This window comes from Panicum virgatum, chromosome 4N (genome assembly GCF_016808335.1).
Source record: "Panicum virgatum strain AP13 chromosome 4N, P.virgatum_v5, whole genome shotgun sequence".
Lineage (NCBI taxonomy): Eukaryota > Viridiplantae > Streptophyta > Magnoliopsida > Poales > Poaceae > Panicum > Panicum virgatum.
Genome location: NC_053148.1, coordinates 22,310,509 through 22,327,649, shown reverse-complemented (window position 1 = coordinate 22,327,649; position 17,141 = coordinate 22,310,509). Strand labels below are relative to the sequence as shown.

At 43.3% G+C, this 17,141-nt stretch overlaps 1 protein-coding gene across 1 annotated transcript; it reads left to right on the top strand.

The window, feature by feature from the left end:
• Positions 1 to 360: 360 nt before the first annotated feature.
• Positions 361 to 1,212, top strand: LOC120669237. The gene has a single exon (XM_039949019.1). It carries the CDS (start codon positions 361 to 363, stop codon positions 1,210 to 1,212), a length of 852 nt encoding a protein of 283 aa, XP_039804953.1.
• The last annotated feature ends 15,929 nt before the right edge of the window (positions 1,213 to 17,141 follow it).

Here is a 17,141-nt window from a genome sequence, read left to right as displayed (position 1 = left end):
TGGTTCGTGGAGCTGATGGGAGAGACTCTCACCCATGCACCTCGCAAGGCGGTCAAGTCCCAAGTCTTGGCGGATTTCATTGCCGAGTGGACCGACACTCAGCTGCCCCCACCTCAGATTCAAGCAGAATGCTGGCTCATGTACTACGATGGCTCGGTGATGAAGACTGGTGTAGGTGCGGGCCTGCTTTTCGTCTCACCCCTCGGAGAACACATGCGCTACGTGGTATGCTTGCACTTCCCGGCATCCAACAACATGGCGGAGTACGAGGCTCTCCTCAGCGGCCTCCGCATCGCCATCGAGCTCGGCATCAAGCGCCTCGACATCCGGGGTGACTCTCAAATCATCATCGATCAGGTGATGAAGGAAGCCAGCTGCGACAACAAAAAGATGGAGGCATACTGCAACACAGTGCGCCGCCTTGAAGATAAGTTCGACGGGCTCGAGCTCAACCATATCGCGTGCATGTACAATGAGGAAGCGGATGAACTGGCCAAGATCGCGTCAGGGCGGACCACCGTTCCCCTGAACGTCTTCACCCGCGACCTCACCAAGCCATCCGTTGACTTCAAGAATCCAGCAGAAGCCATCGGAGCAGCACCCGAACCCTCGGGGGCTGCGACCGCCGAGCCCTCAGCCGAAGACCCCTCGGCAGAGGAGTCCGAGGCCATGGACACGGAAGCCGAGACCTCCTCGGCAGATGAGGCTGAAGCAATGGAGATTGACGAGGCCCCACCTCCACGTGACTGGCATGCCCAGTCCCTCGACTGGATGATCCGAGGGGTCTTACCCTCGGACCGCGCTCAGGCGCAGCACTTCACCAGACGGGCCAAGTCCTTCATCCTGATCGACGATGAACTATACAAGTGCAGTCCCTCGGGTGTTCTGCAATGTTGCATACCCATTCCAGAGGGCAAGGAGCTAATCCGGGACATCCACGCCGGAGTTTGCGGTCACCACGCGGTGCCACGAACCCTCGTGGGTAACGCGTTCTGGCAGGGATTCTACTGGCCCACTGCAGTCGCCGACGCCACTGATGTCGTGCGGACCTACGAGGGCTACCAGTTCTACGCCTGGAAGACGCATCTCTCGGCTCACGCTCTACAAACCATTCCAAACACATGGTCGTTTGCTGTGTGGGGACTGGACCTCGTCGGACCCCTGCAGAAAGCGCCCGGGGGCTTCACTCACTTGCTAGTAGCGATCAACTAGTTCTCGAAATGGATCGAGGCTCGACCCATCGGCAAGATTAAATCCGAGCAAGCCGTGCTGTTCTTCACTGACATAGTCTACAGGTTCGGGGTTCCAAACTCGATCATCACTGACAACGGCACCCAGTTCACAGGTAAGAAGTTCTTGGCATTCTGTGACAACTACCACATACGCGTGGATTGGTCGGCTGTGGCGCACCCACAGATGAATGGCCAAGTAGAGCGTGCCAATGGCATGATACTACAAGGCCTCAAGCCAAGATCTTCAACAAGCTAAACAATTTCGGCCAGAGATGGCTCACAGAGCTACCCTCTTAGCATCTTCAGTGAGTTCTTGTCATTGTTCATAGCTAATATCCTGTTGGTGTGTCTTCAGAAGCATGATCTGATACCGTAGGACATGTATGAATTAGTCGATCAATCGAGTAGAATACTCGCATGGAGTAATCCTTAAAGTTAGTCAGTTAGGATGAGTCCCGTCGGACTATCCAAGTAGAGAAAAACTTGTAAAGATATCCATAAACTACTCGAGCAAACAAGTAATATGTCCTAACCAAGGACTGGAGTAATCCGTAAGACAGAACTGTTAGGTATGAACCCCGTCGGGTTACCCAAGACGTAAATGTCAAAGGGATATCCAAAACTTACTCGAGCAAGACGAATAAGATGTCTAACTTGTAGACTGGAGTAACTACTAAGATTGACCTGTTAGGGCGAACCCCGTCGGGTTGCCCAAGATGGACAACATGTAGTAGTATCCATAACATACTCGGGCGAGCGAGTAGTTTTGCCTTTACAACAAGGCTGGAGTTCCTTATAGTCGACCTATTAGGATGAACTCTGTCGAGTTACCCAAGATGAACAACTAGAAAAGGTATCCATATACCTTCTCGAGCTAGGCGAGTAGGTTGCGTCCTTATATTAAGGACAAGGATGCAGCTTGTGTAGTTATCCCGATGGAAAACTGTGTAAGCTATCCTGAACTGGTGATGCTGTCAGATAGAGAAATTGCCTTTAATGTAGTCGATAAGCTAGTAAAGACCATCGCTTTATTTAAGGAAATCAACTGACATCACCATATTGCTTGGAACAAGGATAGAACTTGCGCAAGTGCTCAATATTCTAGGAATTCGGTACCTCATTGCCATCTGCATCAGTGATTCTGTATGATCCTGGTCTTGTAACCTTGGTTATAATAAAAGAACCTTCCCATCTGGAATTTAACTTGTGCAGTCCCGTCTCATCTTGGATTCTTCGTAATACTAGATCTCCAATGTTCAAAGATCTTTGCTGGACATTGCAGTCATGATAGCGTCTGACTCCTTGAAGATATCTAGCCGATTGTGTTAAAGCGTTGATTCTGGCTTCTTCGACTGAGTCTAACTCAAGTTGTCGAGCTTCATCTGCTTCTCCTTCATGATAGGCTTCTACTCTTGGAGATTTCCACATGATATCTGCGGATAGAATAGCTTCTGGCCCATAAGTGAGGAAGAAGGGAGATTGTCCAGTTGCTTTGCTAGGCTGCGTTCGCAGCCCCCAGACTACATGGGGTAGTTCTTGAATCCAATTGCCACCTTTCTTGGTGTTAGCGTCGTAGAGTCTTTTCTTCAAGCCGTCGAGTACTAAGCCGTTGATATGCTCCACTTGACCATTTGCTCGAGGGTGGGCCACTGAAGCATACTTGACCTCTATACAAGAGTTGTCGCAGAAATCCCAAAAAGAATGAGATGTAAAGTTGGAGCCGAGATCTGTGATGATGGTGTTAGGAAAACCAAACCGGTGGATGATGTCAGAGATGAAATCCACGGCTCTGTCAGATGAGATCTTGACAATGGGCTTGTACTCGATCCACTTGGTAAACTTGTTGACTGCTACCAGCACATGAGTGAATCCTCCTAGAGCTACGGTTAATGGTCCGATCATGTCCAAACTCCAACAAGCGAACGGCCATGATGGAGGGATTATTATCAAATTGTGTGCTGGGACGTGAGTCTTCTTGCCGAAGAATTGGCAGCCAGGGCATCGTCTGACAAGGTCTTCTGCGTCTAAAATAGCTGTTGGCCAGAAGAAACCTGACCTATAAGCCTTTCCGACTAGTGTCCTGATGCGGCGTGATTGCCGCAAACTCCTTCGTGTATTTCTCTAAGGATGTCTTTGCCTTCTTCAAGGGTAACACACTTCATGAGGATGCCAGAAGGAGAGCGCTTATATAGGTTGTCGCGAACAAGGACGAAACCCTTTCTACGCCTAATGATGCGGGCAGCTTCGGCGCTTTTAGGATCAACATGTGGTGGAAACTTAAATTCCTTGATGAAGTCGACAAACTGAGTTAGCCAATCTTCTTCAATCATCAGTACTTCTCTGAGTGGGGCTGGGGCCTCCGTGTCAGGGGTTTGTTGGTTTTGTACCTTCACTGATGGATGATGAAGTTCATGGACTGTTGACGCTCCTTAGCGCCCCGATTTGTATACCGCAAGCGCATGGTTCGTGTAGCTTTTCCCTTAGAGTATTCCCCCAAGGTTTATCAATCCATGGATCGACAAAGAACTACCTAAGGTTTTCTATATAATCTAATGGATCTATCCTAACATGAAGCATTGATTGCATATACAGGGTAAACCTTTAATAGATATGAGTGATATGTAAAGGTTGATCTCATCGATGAACATAAGCTTAATCATAGAAAAACCAAAGATATGACTAGGCCTATCGTCATCTAGTTGTAGTTTAAGCTAACGAGCGAATAAATCATGCATCTCAATCAAAAGCATCTTTAAACCCAAAATCTCCAATCCGATCCCTCGATACTCCACCTACTTAGTGGCAACGGCCTGTCACGACGCCACCCCTTTCGACAAAAGTACCCTGAAGCAAGTCGAACCCCCTTTGGTAGTTCCGCCATGAACCTCTAGCCACCATGACTACAAGATCATGCTAAGCGATCTATCTCGATAATAGATCTAGGATGAAGCAAACCCAAAGAAAAGAACGAAATCGAAAGAGAGAACATGGTCGCTAATAGATTCGGAAGACATGATTATCATTACTCACATAATAGATTTGTTTGGATCATCACCGCCATGTGCACACCATCGATGAATCCAACTTGCTCATGAACTCCGCCATGGCACAACCACGCAGGGAGGCCACGGTGGCTAGGGTCGGCCTAAGCCATCTCCTAGACAACTTCGAAGACTTGCGGCGGCCGTCGTCTCCCTCCGGTCTTGGCCCTAGGTTTTCGTCGAGTTCTGGGTGGATGGATGCTTCGAGATGAATAAGGTGCGAGCTATTTATAAGCCGAGGAAGCCACTGGTCGTAGGGGAGGCCGAACCGCCTCAGAAACGGGCTAGGCCGGCCGGCCCCATGGGCCTAGGCCGGCCGGCCTACCCCCTTTCGGGCTCGCCTCGGTCTCATTTTTCGCGTGCAGACTCCTCGCATCTTCTAGAGTTTATGTCCTTCACGATTGCACCCCTTTTGACGTCGTTATCTTGGAGATATCTTCGAGGAAAGGATAGGATAGGGAATCCTTCCTTAAATCTTCATTTGCTTTGCTTAATCCCGAAGTATCTTGATCTCATCTTCGTGGGCATGGTCCTTTGGGCTCTCTTGGAGGATGGATGTGCTTGAATGGGCTTCGAATCAACATGGGCTTTGGCCTTCGTCTTTCTTCGTGTTAGCGCTCGATCACGGGCCTCATCATTTCATGCTTCAAAATAGGCCAAAAACCTGTAAAAATGAAGTTCCTCCAAAATATATGTGCAAGTGTAAAAATGACCAATAATTAGGCCGGGGTTAGGACAGTTAGTGATTTTGATATTAAATTCATGCCATTATCAAGGATAAACAAGGGATAAAGTGGGTACTTAAGGAGCGCCAACATTCCCCCCATGCTTAAACCTTGCTCGTCCTCGAGTAAGTCCAGGAGCTTTGCTTATAAAGAAATCAGCGTTGCCCCTCAATGTCCTCTCTGCACTTAGTCATACATAACAAGACATATTGCTCTCTCAAGTATTTAGCATTTAAGTTCATGTTGTGACCGGCTACTTTTTCATTATGGAAGATAGACTAGCAATTAAAGAACAAGCCACAATAATAAATAAATGCAATGCTCTCAAACTTAAGTGAACTTCAAACCTTTACCTTGTTTCATCGTGAAGAGTTTTCAAAAGAATGCATATTAAACATAAGTGAGGTTCTCTTGCAAAAGATCATGGAAATACTCATCTCATCAAGTCGCTCAAGCCTACGATAGATTGTCTTCAACCTATTCTACTCATATATAAAAGTGGAAGGCTTATGTGGAGCTTGGTAGGTAAAAACAATCCTAGCAAAACATTATATCTGAAATATTGTCAAACTAAGAGAGAGATCTATTGGATTTACTGAGACTAGTCAAAAAGGCCATTGGAAAATAATGTTGGAGAGGGAGAAAGATGAAACACGCACATTTAGATAGGTGGACATGTGCAAGTGGCAAATGGATGATCCCGAGACACAAATGAAGTTCTCGTTATCGGATTGCACATGGTTGGAACATTTGAGTATGGAATAATTCTTCAAAGTAACTTGGAAAATTAATGAAGCCAAAAAGAGCTAAGGAGCATTTTATTCTTCTATCTTTTTTTTCTTTCATTTTTCTTTTCTTTTCTCCTTTTTTTCATTTTTCTATTTTTCTGCTCCTTAGAACTTTTGATAGCATAGAATACTTACCCAGCCATCCCCCCATGCTTGAACGAATGCTCGTCCTCGAGTATAAATAGTGGGAGAACCAACTAGCTAGGGTAAGTATCTCAAATTCACCTTCTTCTTCGTAGAACCTCTTGAATCTCCGGTGAGCCTTGTCTCCCAAAACTTTTCTTTATATGGTGCCCTTGATTCTTTTGATTCCGTCGAAATGATAATCCATACTCAAATTGGGTTGTGGTCAAGGAGGTAATCACAAAAAGATATTTTTGGTTTAGGGTGGATATCCAGCGAGGTTTGCAAAATTCCCGAAGTAGAAACTCACAATGCATGGATAAATAGTCTAGCAAAAAGAAGGTTACACAAAAAAACGGAATGACCAGCTTCTTAGTCTCATACCAAAAAAATCAATCTTAATCCAACTCATCAAAATATAAGTTTGCAATCTAAAGGTTTCATCATGAAAGAATATGTATGTGTAGGCTTTAGTAGGTAGAACTTTGTAAGAAATTCAAAATGTAGATAGCATAGGAATTAAGTTTTCAAATTAAACAATCACAAGGTGTAAGGTCATCGGTAGACTTAAATCAAAGAGCAACATAGAATATGTGGGTTTAGAATTTAGTCATTTAACCTCCACAAATAAAAGAGCCGGTATTTAATCATTTTAATTCCATTTAATTGAGAGCAAATAGTTCAAGTCATATACAACATAGCGTAGGTAAAACAAAGCAGCAACTTTCATCATTTTTCCATAAGCATAAGGCATTGCCAAAATGTATCAATGTGGTGAGCGCAAAGTGATGGTGATCCTACACTTATTGAAAACAAAAACAAAACTAGGTTGTCCTCCTAGAAGCCATGTGATAGGTTGAGAGGTATATACAGAGGTTGCATCTATGGTTGAAGGCATATATGTACAAGCATTTAGGAAAAGAGAGAGTTGAGGAAGAATTACCGTCCTTCTCGATGCTCATAATGAAGTGTAGCACGGCCTCCCCCATACTTAAGCATTGTGCTAAACATGGAAGAAGAATCATGAGCATCTTGTGGCAACTGTGATTATCTTACTTCTTGATATTTTTCTTAATTGTCCACGAAATCCTCCCCCATGCTTAGCATGATGCTTGGCGTGGAAGGAGAAGATGGACCATCTTGAAATTCTTGAAGTCTTTCCCTCATGTTTATGAATATCATCTTCAATGTGTCTTCACCTTTGTTGCCTCAATTTCCTTCAACTTCTTCTTGTACTAAGTCATGGTCCCAATCCTTGCTTCTCATCGTCGTCGCCTCCTTCAATTCCTCGTTGTCCCATTGCTGCCTCATCTTCACGAATTTTTGTTTCAATTTCCAGAACATAACATATACTAAAACATTACTCCATTGCGAAGTGCACGAATTTTTCTTTCCAACGAGTCCTTATTCGCCCAAAATTGATTCCGAACAAGAGAGTTATGTCCATTTTATCCCAGTGCTGCAATATGTTCCGAATTTCAGAACGCGCAGCGTCCAAAGTTTTTGCCATATCTCCTTGTACGGGTCTTCAAATTCATTGATCTTGGATGTGTTGGAACGGGAATTTCATGGAGCTTCTGAATATCAACTTTTTATTCCTTGTACATCTCTGTCCAACAACTCAAGTGCCTGCACAACAACTCAAGTGCACAATCTACCCCCAAGGTGATAGTCGGGAGTAGAGACAATTGCCAACAAACCTACCATTCCTAAGATCTCAATTTGTGGCATAGCTGGCTTAGCGAAAAAAATAAAAACCTAGTGAGTGTACGTTTGTGCTAGTGTAAATGCAAATGAGAGGAAGGTATATAAACAAAGACAATGTTTACACCTAGTTCTAAACACCATGTTGACAACTAGGTTGCCGAATTTCTCCATAGCCACAAAGACTTATTTAACCAAGGTCAAAACACCATGTGTATCCCAAGATCAATAGGCCTTCATAGCACAAGAAAAAATAAAGCGCATTGCAAAGCTTATAAACCAACCAAATGCAACCTCATAGCTTGGTTTATAAAACTAAATGATGATGGTCTTCAATCATGTCTAAACACCATGCTTACACAAGATTGCAAAAAGGAAAATGCTCACGTCAAGCATTAACATGGATATGAAAGCTTTCATCAATAAAGTTCTTCCGAAGGATCAAGTTAACAAAATGAAAGTGAGGACAATGAGGTGGATGCAAAGTTAGCAAAAACAAGTGTTAGCAAGGTTGAAAGGACTTTTCGATGTTGTTCCGCAACTAGCTTATTCAAAAACAATTGCTAAGAGTGACAAAAAGCTTTTGCGACACTTCATAAGAAGTGAGGCTTTTGTCAATGAAAAGGTTATTTATCGAAAAGGACCAAGCAACCGAGCTAACAAGGTTTTAGAAGTAGGTATATGGGTTTCCTATATGCTTAAAACAAAATTTTTGAAGAGAGTGTTTGGTATAGAAATTCTATCTAAGCTGATTTAAAAAAAACTAGAGAGAAACAAAAGTTAGATTTTTTTTGAATGAAAAATATAACCTATGGTTTTAGGATTGCTCTATGAGTGGTTTTCCTAAGGGTTTTAGGATCTCAAAAGCAAGGATAGTCAATGTTTTTAGAAAAGGTTTTTTTTAAATGCAACATGCAATGCAAAGCAAGGGTGAGTGAACAACATGGTATGCAATGCAACACAGGGTGGGTGAACAAAATGATATGACATGATGAGGTGGTCTCAAACAAAACAAAAAGTCAGCCTAAGTTAACTAGCCACAAGTTTAGAATCAAAGGGTGGTACGATGCTTCATAAATCTCTCTAAAAGGGACACAAAGAAAAAGACTCTAAACACTAATAGGCACACAAAAAGGTCTACAAGTTTCCCAAGATCAAATAACAAAGTGCTCCCTCAATAACATTTAGAATGAACAACATGAAGTTGTGGTTTTTATTAGAGCAATGGTACAATGTTACTTGATATTCCAATTAAAGAGTGCAATGTAGACGGTCATATTAATATATATAAAATAAAAGATCGGGTAGCCTCCCGCAAAGCGCTTCATTTAGAGTCATAGAGCTCGACTTTCTTACATACCTTCTCATTGATGCGAAGCCATGGTCCTTCATGCAAGAGGTGAAGGTGTTCCATGCAGCTCTTATTCCACTTCCCATGTTGGACATGATCAATCACGCTTAATGGAAATCTTGCCCAATCGTCTCTCACATCATGGTCACCTCCTTCTTTGTTGTCCTTCGTCGCTACCTTTCTTTTCACGGATTTTCCTCACTGTCCAGATTGGGAATTGCGCCAAACAATTGATCCAATGCAAGGTGCACGAAATCTTGTTTCCAACAAGTCTTCATTTGCCCAAAACACATTCCAATTAAGAGAGTTATGCCCCTTTTCCCCCGTCACTGCAATCTGTCCCGTGCTGATTTCACGTGCATCTCTGATGTTTGAGACATAGCTCCTCCAGTGGGTCTTCAATTGTATCGATTATGGATGTGTTGAACCGAGGACTTGATGGAGATCCTGAATATTCAACTTTCTTGCATTGTAAATCTCTGGACTTGTGCACAAAATTGATGAGGCTTAGCGACGTCCGTTCTTGAAACTTGAAGATGTTGTTGATGGTGTTCAAAATTTTGGGCACAGTTTCCCTCCTCATCATTTGAGTTTCATGTCCTGCATGGTTAGTGAAATTCGGGGCTTCTCCCGACATGTGCTCTTTTAGGGTCATGAGCTTGACCAAGCACAAAGCAAGATCGAGATTTGCAATTATTTGTAAACACATGCTACATAATCACATCCTCAATTATATTTCATCAACAAGGCATGGTGTAATTAAATGCAGCATGTGTTTCTTGCATAGCGCGGAGCTCATTATTAGGTAGAGGTTCTTTAAGCATGAAATCAACCTTCTCAAGAAACTCTAGCCTATCATCATGAAAAGAACAAGGCATAGAATTTAAACTTTCATTCCAACTATTGGTTCGAGCATGAGATTTTTAACGATTATCAACAAAAAAATAGAAGCTTGAGAATTCACTGTATACCTTAGCCTCGGAGCTTTTTCATACTCATTGGAGTCATGGTGCTTTGTGCGAGATGTCATCTTGATGCACTCCTCATGGTCCGTTATGATTTGCTTCTCACGTCTCCATGTGTTGAATGTTGCGCTCTTGTAATCCGTCGTGGTTTGTTTGCAACATCCTCGTTTGTCGAAGGTCGACCGCTTGTGCCTTCATTTGCCAATGTCATTGGGGTTCTTCCTCTGCTCCAAGCTTCCGAATTTTATCATGTACGCTTGATGAAAACATCGCCCAAGCTCCCCTTCATTGTTGTCATTGTCATCTTTTCTATCTTGTTCTTCATGGAATCTCTCCTGTATACTCAACAGAACATATACCAAAATATAGCTATATTGAAAATTTTATGAAATTACCTTTCCAACGAGTGGTCATTCGCTTTAAATGGAGTCCAAACGAGGGAGTTATGCCCGTTTCACTTTTGGCGCTGCGTGCTGTCCAGAAATTTTCAGAGTGCACAACCTTCAATGTTTTGGCCATACCCGCTTGTAGGAATCTCCGATTGACTTGGTTCTTGATTCGTTGGGACGGGAACTTCATGGAGCTTTTGAATATCCAAAAATATGCTGCTATTTGCTTCTGATGTTGAGCAGAATATTGATGATAACAATGACTTCTTACGAATCGATCCGAAGATATCGATGATCTTGATCTTGTGGTCTTCGGAGCGTCTTGTTGTGCATCCTTGGCTTCAAGGTCATCACCATTGATTCACCAGCGAGTAGCATGGCTCCAATGGTCTGTCTCTATGGTTCTTGCTTTGCCTAAGGTGTCGGGATCAAAAGGGGCTCCCGTGCTTTGTGTCGATGATCAGAGCAATCTCTTTCTTTGATTGCACTCGACTAGAAGTTTCTTGAGCATCCCATGGAGAAGATGGGTGGCATCATGGTTCTTCTAATCTTGTTGCCTCTAGTGTTGATCAACTTCAAATTATCAAATTTTGTGCACAAGGTTCTCCAAACATCTTGCGACATTGTCATCACTTTCTCCATTGTTTGTTGCTGCCTCTTCTTCGTTGAATTCCTTGATCATCCTGCACAGAACATGTACCAAAATTCTACTCCATGGAAAGACTTATGAAATTACATTTTCAATGAGTGGTCATTAATCCCAAACAGACTCCGGATGAAGAAGTTATGGTCGTTTTACTCCGGCACTACGCTCTGTCCCGAGACATTTCAGAATGCGCAACGTTGAAAGATTTTACCATAACTCTTCACACCGATCTCCAAAATTCATGATTCTTGATGCGTTGGAAAGTAGATTTGATAGAGCTTCAAAATAATCTATTATTTTCTCATGGTACTTCTCTGATCTTGGACGAAAAACTCATTACAACAGTAACACTTTGGAGATGATGATGATCCGATCGCACGATTTTCTTCGCGGGCATGCTTCATACCTTTTGCTTGAACAAACATTTTTTCCCAAAAACATTAGTCTTTAAAATCAATTGACACGGCGGCGTACCTTATTTATCATCTTTTGCTTTGGGTAGTGGGGACTCGATAGCGGATGCTGGGCCACTAGCAAAAGTTTGCACCTACCACTAAAGAGCGGGTCTTCACGTAGCAATCAACTTGCTTGAGTGAGATTGGACTTGTCAAAGTACGGACGTTGAGAACTTCTCAATCGCTTTGTGTCTAGGGTTTTACCTGCATTCATGGACACAAACAAGAAACACAGGATATATGCAATAATAAAATTAGGGTTAGTCCAAAAACTAGATAGATCGCCCTAGGGTTCGTGTTGCCGATCCCTGGCAACGGCGCCAGAAAAGCTTGTTGACGCTCCTTAGCGCCCCGATTTGTATACCGCAAGCGCACGGTTCGTGTAGCTTTTCCCTTAGAGTATTCCCCCAAGGTTTATCAATCCGTGGATCGACAAAGAACTACCTAAGGTTTTCCATCTAATCTAATGGATCTATCCTAACATGAAGCATTGATTGCATATAAAGGGTAAACCTTTAATAGATATGAGTGATATGTAAAGGTTCATCTCATCCATGAACATAAGCTTAATCATAGCAAAACCAAAGATATGACTAGGCCTATCGTCATCTAGTTGTAGTTCAAGCTAACGAGCGAATAAATCATGCATCTCAATCAAAAGCATCTTTAAACCCAAAATCTCCAATCCGATCCCTCGATACTCCACCTACTTAGTGGCAACGGCCTGTCTCGACGCCACCCCTTTTGACAAAAGTACCCTGAAGCAAGTCGAACCCCCTTTGGTAGTTCCGCTATGAACCTCTAGCCACCATGACTACAAGATCATGCTAAGCGATCTATCTCGATAATAGATCTAGGATGAAGCAAACCCAAAGAAAAGAACGAAATCGAAAGAGAGAACATGATCGCTAATAGATTCGGAAGACATGATTATCATTACTCACATAATAGATTTGTTTGGATCATCACCGCCATGTGCTCACCATCGATGAATCCAACTAGCTCATGAACTCCGCCATGGCACAACCACGCAGGGAGGCCACGGCGGCTAGGGTCGGCCTAAGCCATCTCCTAGACAACTTCGAAGACTTGCGGCGGCCATCGTCTCCCTCCGGTCTTGGCCCTAGGTTTTCGTCGAGTTCTGGGTGGATGGATGCTTCGAGATGAATAAGGTGCGAGCTATTTATAAGCCGAGGAAGCCACCGGTCGAAGAGGAGGCCGAACCGCCTTAGAAACGGGCTAGGCCGGCTAGCCCCATGGGCCTAGGCCAGCCGGCCTACCCCCTTTCGGGCTCGCCTCAGTCTCATTTTTCGCGTGCAGACTCCTCGCATCTTGTAGAGTTTATGTCCTTCACGATTGCACCCCTTTTGACGTCGTTATCTTGGAGATATCTTCGAGGAAAGGATAGGATAGGGAATCCTTCCTTAAATCTTCATTTGCTTTGCTTAATCCCGAAGTATCTTGATCTCATCTTCGTGGGCATGGTCCTTTGGGCTCTCTTGGAGGATGGATGTGCATGAATGGGCTTCGAATCAACATGGGCTTTGGTCCTCCCTTTGGGCTTTGGCCTTCGTCTTTCTTCGTGTTAGCGCTCGATCACGGGCCTCGTCATTTCATGCTTCAAAATAGGCCAAAAACCTGCAAAAATGAAGTTCCTCCAAAATATATGTGCAAGTGTGAAAATGACCAATAATTAGGCCGGGGTTAGGACAGTTAGTGATTTTGATATTAAATTCATGTCATTATCAAGGATAAACAAGGGACAAAGTGGGTACTTAAGGAGCGCCAACATTCCACCCATGCTTAAACCTTGCTCGTCCTCGAGTAAGTCTAGGAGCTTTGCTTATAAAGAAATCAGCGTTGCCCCTCAGTGTCCTCTCTGCACTTAGTCATACATAACAAGACATATTGCTCTCTCAAATATTTAACATTTAAGTTCATATTGTGACCGGCTACTTTTTCATTATGGAAGAAAGACTAGCAATTAAAGAACAAGCCACAATAATAAATAAATGCAATGCTCTCAAACTTAAGCGAACTTCAAACTTTACCTTGTTTCATCGTGAAGAGTTTTCAAAAGAATGCATATCAAACATAAGTGAGGTTCTCTTGCAAAAGATCATGGAAATATTCATCTCATCAAGTCGCTCAAGCCTACGTTAGATTGTCTTCAACCTATTCTACTCATATATAAAAGTGGAAGGCTTATGTGGAGCTTGGTAGGTAAAAACAATCCTAGCAAAACATTATATCTGAAATATTGTCAAACTAAGAGAGAGATCTATTGGATTTACTGAGACTAGTCAAAAAGGCCATTGGAAAATAATGTTGGAGAGGGAGAAAGATGAAACACGTACATTTAGATAGTTGGACATGTGCAAGTGGCAAATGGATGATCCCGAGACACAAATGAAGTTCTCGTTATTGGATTGCACATGGTTGGAACATTTGAGTATGGAATAATTCTTCAAAGTAACTTGGAAAATTAATGAAGCCAAAAAGAGCTAAGGAGCATTTTATTCTTCTATCTTTTTTTCTTTCATTTTTCTTTTCTTTTCTCCTTTTTTCATTTTTCTATTTTTCTGCTCCTTAGAACTTTTGATAGCATAGAATACTTACCCAGCCATCCCCCCATGATTGAACGAATGCTCGTCCTCGAGTATGAATAGTGGGAGAACCAACTAGCTAGGGTAAGTATCTCAAATTCACCTTCTTCTTCGTAGAACCTCTTGAATCTCCAGTGAGCCTTGTCTCCCAAAACTTTTCTTTATATGGTGCCCTTGATTCTTTTGATTCCGTCGTAATGATAATCCATACTCAAATTGGGTTGTGGTCAAGGAGGTAATCACAAAAAGATATTTTTGGTTTAGGGTGGATATCCAGCGAGGTTTGCAAAATTCCCGAAGTAGAAACTCACAATGCATGGATAAATAGGCTAGCAAAAAGAAGGTTACACAAAAAAAACGGAATGACCAGCTTCTTAGTCTCATACCAAAGAAATCAATCTTAATCCAACTCATCAAAATATAAGTTTGCAATCTAAAGGTTTCGTCATGAAAGAATATGTATGTATAGGCTTTGGTAGGTAGAACTTTGCAATAAATTCACAAATGTAGATAGCATAGGAATTAAGTTTTCAAATTAAACAATCACAAGGTGTAAGGTCATCGGTAGACTTAAATCAAAGAGCAACATAGAATATGTGGGTTTAGAATTTAGTCATTTAACCTCCACAAATAAAAGAGCCGATATTTAATCATTTTAATTCCATTTAATTAAGAGCAAATGGTCAAGTCATATACAACATAGCTAGGCCTCCCTTTGGGCTTTGGTCTTCGTCTTTCTTCGTGTTAGCGCTCGATCACGGGCCTCGTCATTTCATGCTTCAAAATAGGCCAAAAACCTGCAAAAATAAAGTTCCTCCAAAATATATGTGCAAGTGTGAAAATGACCAATAATTAGGCCGGGGTTAGGATAGTTAGTGATTTTGATATTAATTCATGCCATTATCAAGGATAAACAAGGGATAAAGTGGGTACTTAAGGAGCGCCAACATGAACGAAAACTCCTGCTGGAACAGTTGCTCGAGTAGATCCATGTTTGGAACGGACATCAGCTCCCATGTTGTTTTCGCAGTCCACGTGGTGGATTTCCAATCCTGAGAACTTATTTTTGAGCTTTCTGATTTCTTCAACGTATGCATCCATTGTATCCTTATTGATGCCCCATTCTTTATTGACTTGCTGGACGACGAGTAGTGAATCGCCGTAGACAAGTAGTCACTTGATGCCAAGAGAAACTGCTAGTCGAGGACCATGTAGCAGTGCCTCATATTCAGCTTCATTGTTGGAGACCTTGAACAGGATTTGGAACACATACTTCAATTGCTCTCCCTTGGGGGAGATAAATAGAACTCCTGCGCCTCCTCCGTCGAGCTTAAGTGAGCCATCGAAATACATCACCCAATGCTCTGGAACGTTCTAGGGTGCTGGAATTTGATTTTCCCGCCATTCAGCTAAGAAGTCGACTAGTTCATGTGACTTGATTGTTGTTCTTGGCTTGAAGTTAATTTCCAAGGCTCCCAGTTCAACTGCCCACTTTGAAATTTGTCCAGTGGCATCCCGATTGTGGAGTATATCCCCCAATGGGAAGTCAGTTATGACTGAGATCTTGTACTCGTCGAAGTAATGCCGGAGCTTCCTGGAGGTGATTAGAATTCCATATATCTAACCTTTGATTCAGAGAGTACTTCGCTGATGAAGTAGACTGGTCTCTGAACACCGTAGGCGTCGCCTTCTTCCGGGCGTTCGACTATTATCGCCGTACTGACTACATGAGTAGTCGCAGCGATGTAGAGGAGTAATTCCTCGCCGGGTAGTGGAGCTGTTAGAATCGGCGGTGACTGGAGATGATGTTTAAGGTTCTCGAGTGCTTCCGTGGCTTCTGTAGTCCACTCAAATTTATCTTGTCGCTTTAGGAGCTTGAAGAAGGGTAAACCCCATTCACCAAGCCTGGACAAGCATCGATTCAAAGCTGCCATGCAGCCTGTAAGCTTTTGGACGTCTTGATTGTAGCTGGAGCATCCATGGCCATGATGGCATTGATCTTCTCTAGATTAGCCTCAATTCCTTGGTTACTGACGATGAATCCGAGTAGTTTTCCGGAGGGTACGCCACAGACACACTTGGTTGGGTTGAACTTCCAACAGAATTTTCGGAGGCTGTTGAAGGTCTCTTCCAGGTCAGTAATGAATTGATCCTGGGTCTTGGTTTTGACAACAATGTCGTCAACATAGGCTTCAATATTGCGATGTAGCTGATCAGTGAAGCACAGCTGTATCGCACACTGGTAGGTGGCACCTGCATTCTTCAACCCGAAGGACATGGTCTTGTAGGTGTATGCCCCGTAGGGTGTTATGAAGGTCGTCTTGATTTGGTCTTCATCTTTCAGGGCGATCCAATGATACCCTGAGTAGCAGTCGAGGAAGGATAACAGGACACATCCTGTTGTCGAGTCTATTACTTGATCGATACGTGGTAGCCCGAAAGGATCCTTTGGGCAGTACTTGTTTAGATCGGTGTAGTCGACGCACATCCTCCACTCATTGTAGTTTTTCTTCTGGACGAGCACAGGGTTAGCCAGCCATTTGGGATGGTAGACTTCTTTGATAAACCCTGCTGCGAGTAGTTTCGACAGTTCTTTCTTAATGGCCTCTCGCTTGTCCGGTGAGAAACGCTGCAACCATTGCTTTTTTGGTTTGGCTTTAGGGTCGACCTTCAAGGCATGTTCGATCAACTCCTTGGGCACTCCTGTCATATCCGCTGGTTTCCACGCGAACACATCTCGGTTGGCCCTAAGAAAGTTGACGAGCTCGAGTTCCTATTTGTGGCCCAGTCCTGCTCCGATGATGGCCGTTTTGGAGCCGTCTCCCTCTTGTAGCTGGATAGTCTTGGTGCCCACATCACCAGTTGGTTTAACCGATGATTGGCTTGGCTTCTTGGAAGGCATCGACTAATTGAGTGAGAGTTCCTTAGCAGTAGCAAGTATTTCGCAGACAGAGCTAGGGACCCGGATTGTGGCAGCATGATCTATTGCTTCCTTGTCACACTCGAAGGACTTGAGGAGGTCTCCACGTAATGAAAGTACTCTTGTGTTGCCTGGCATCTTGAGGAGCAGGTAGACATAGTACGGTACTGCCATAAACTTGGCTAGTGCAGGTCTT

Excerpts from the sequence above, each read along its gene's own strand:
- LOC120669237 (XM_039949019.1), top strand. The coding sequence starts at position 361 with ATGAAGGAAGCCAGCTGCGACAACAAAAAGATGGAGGCATACTGCAAC.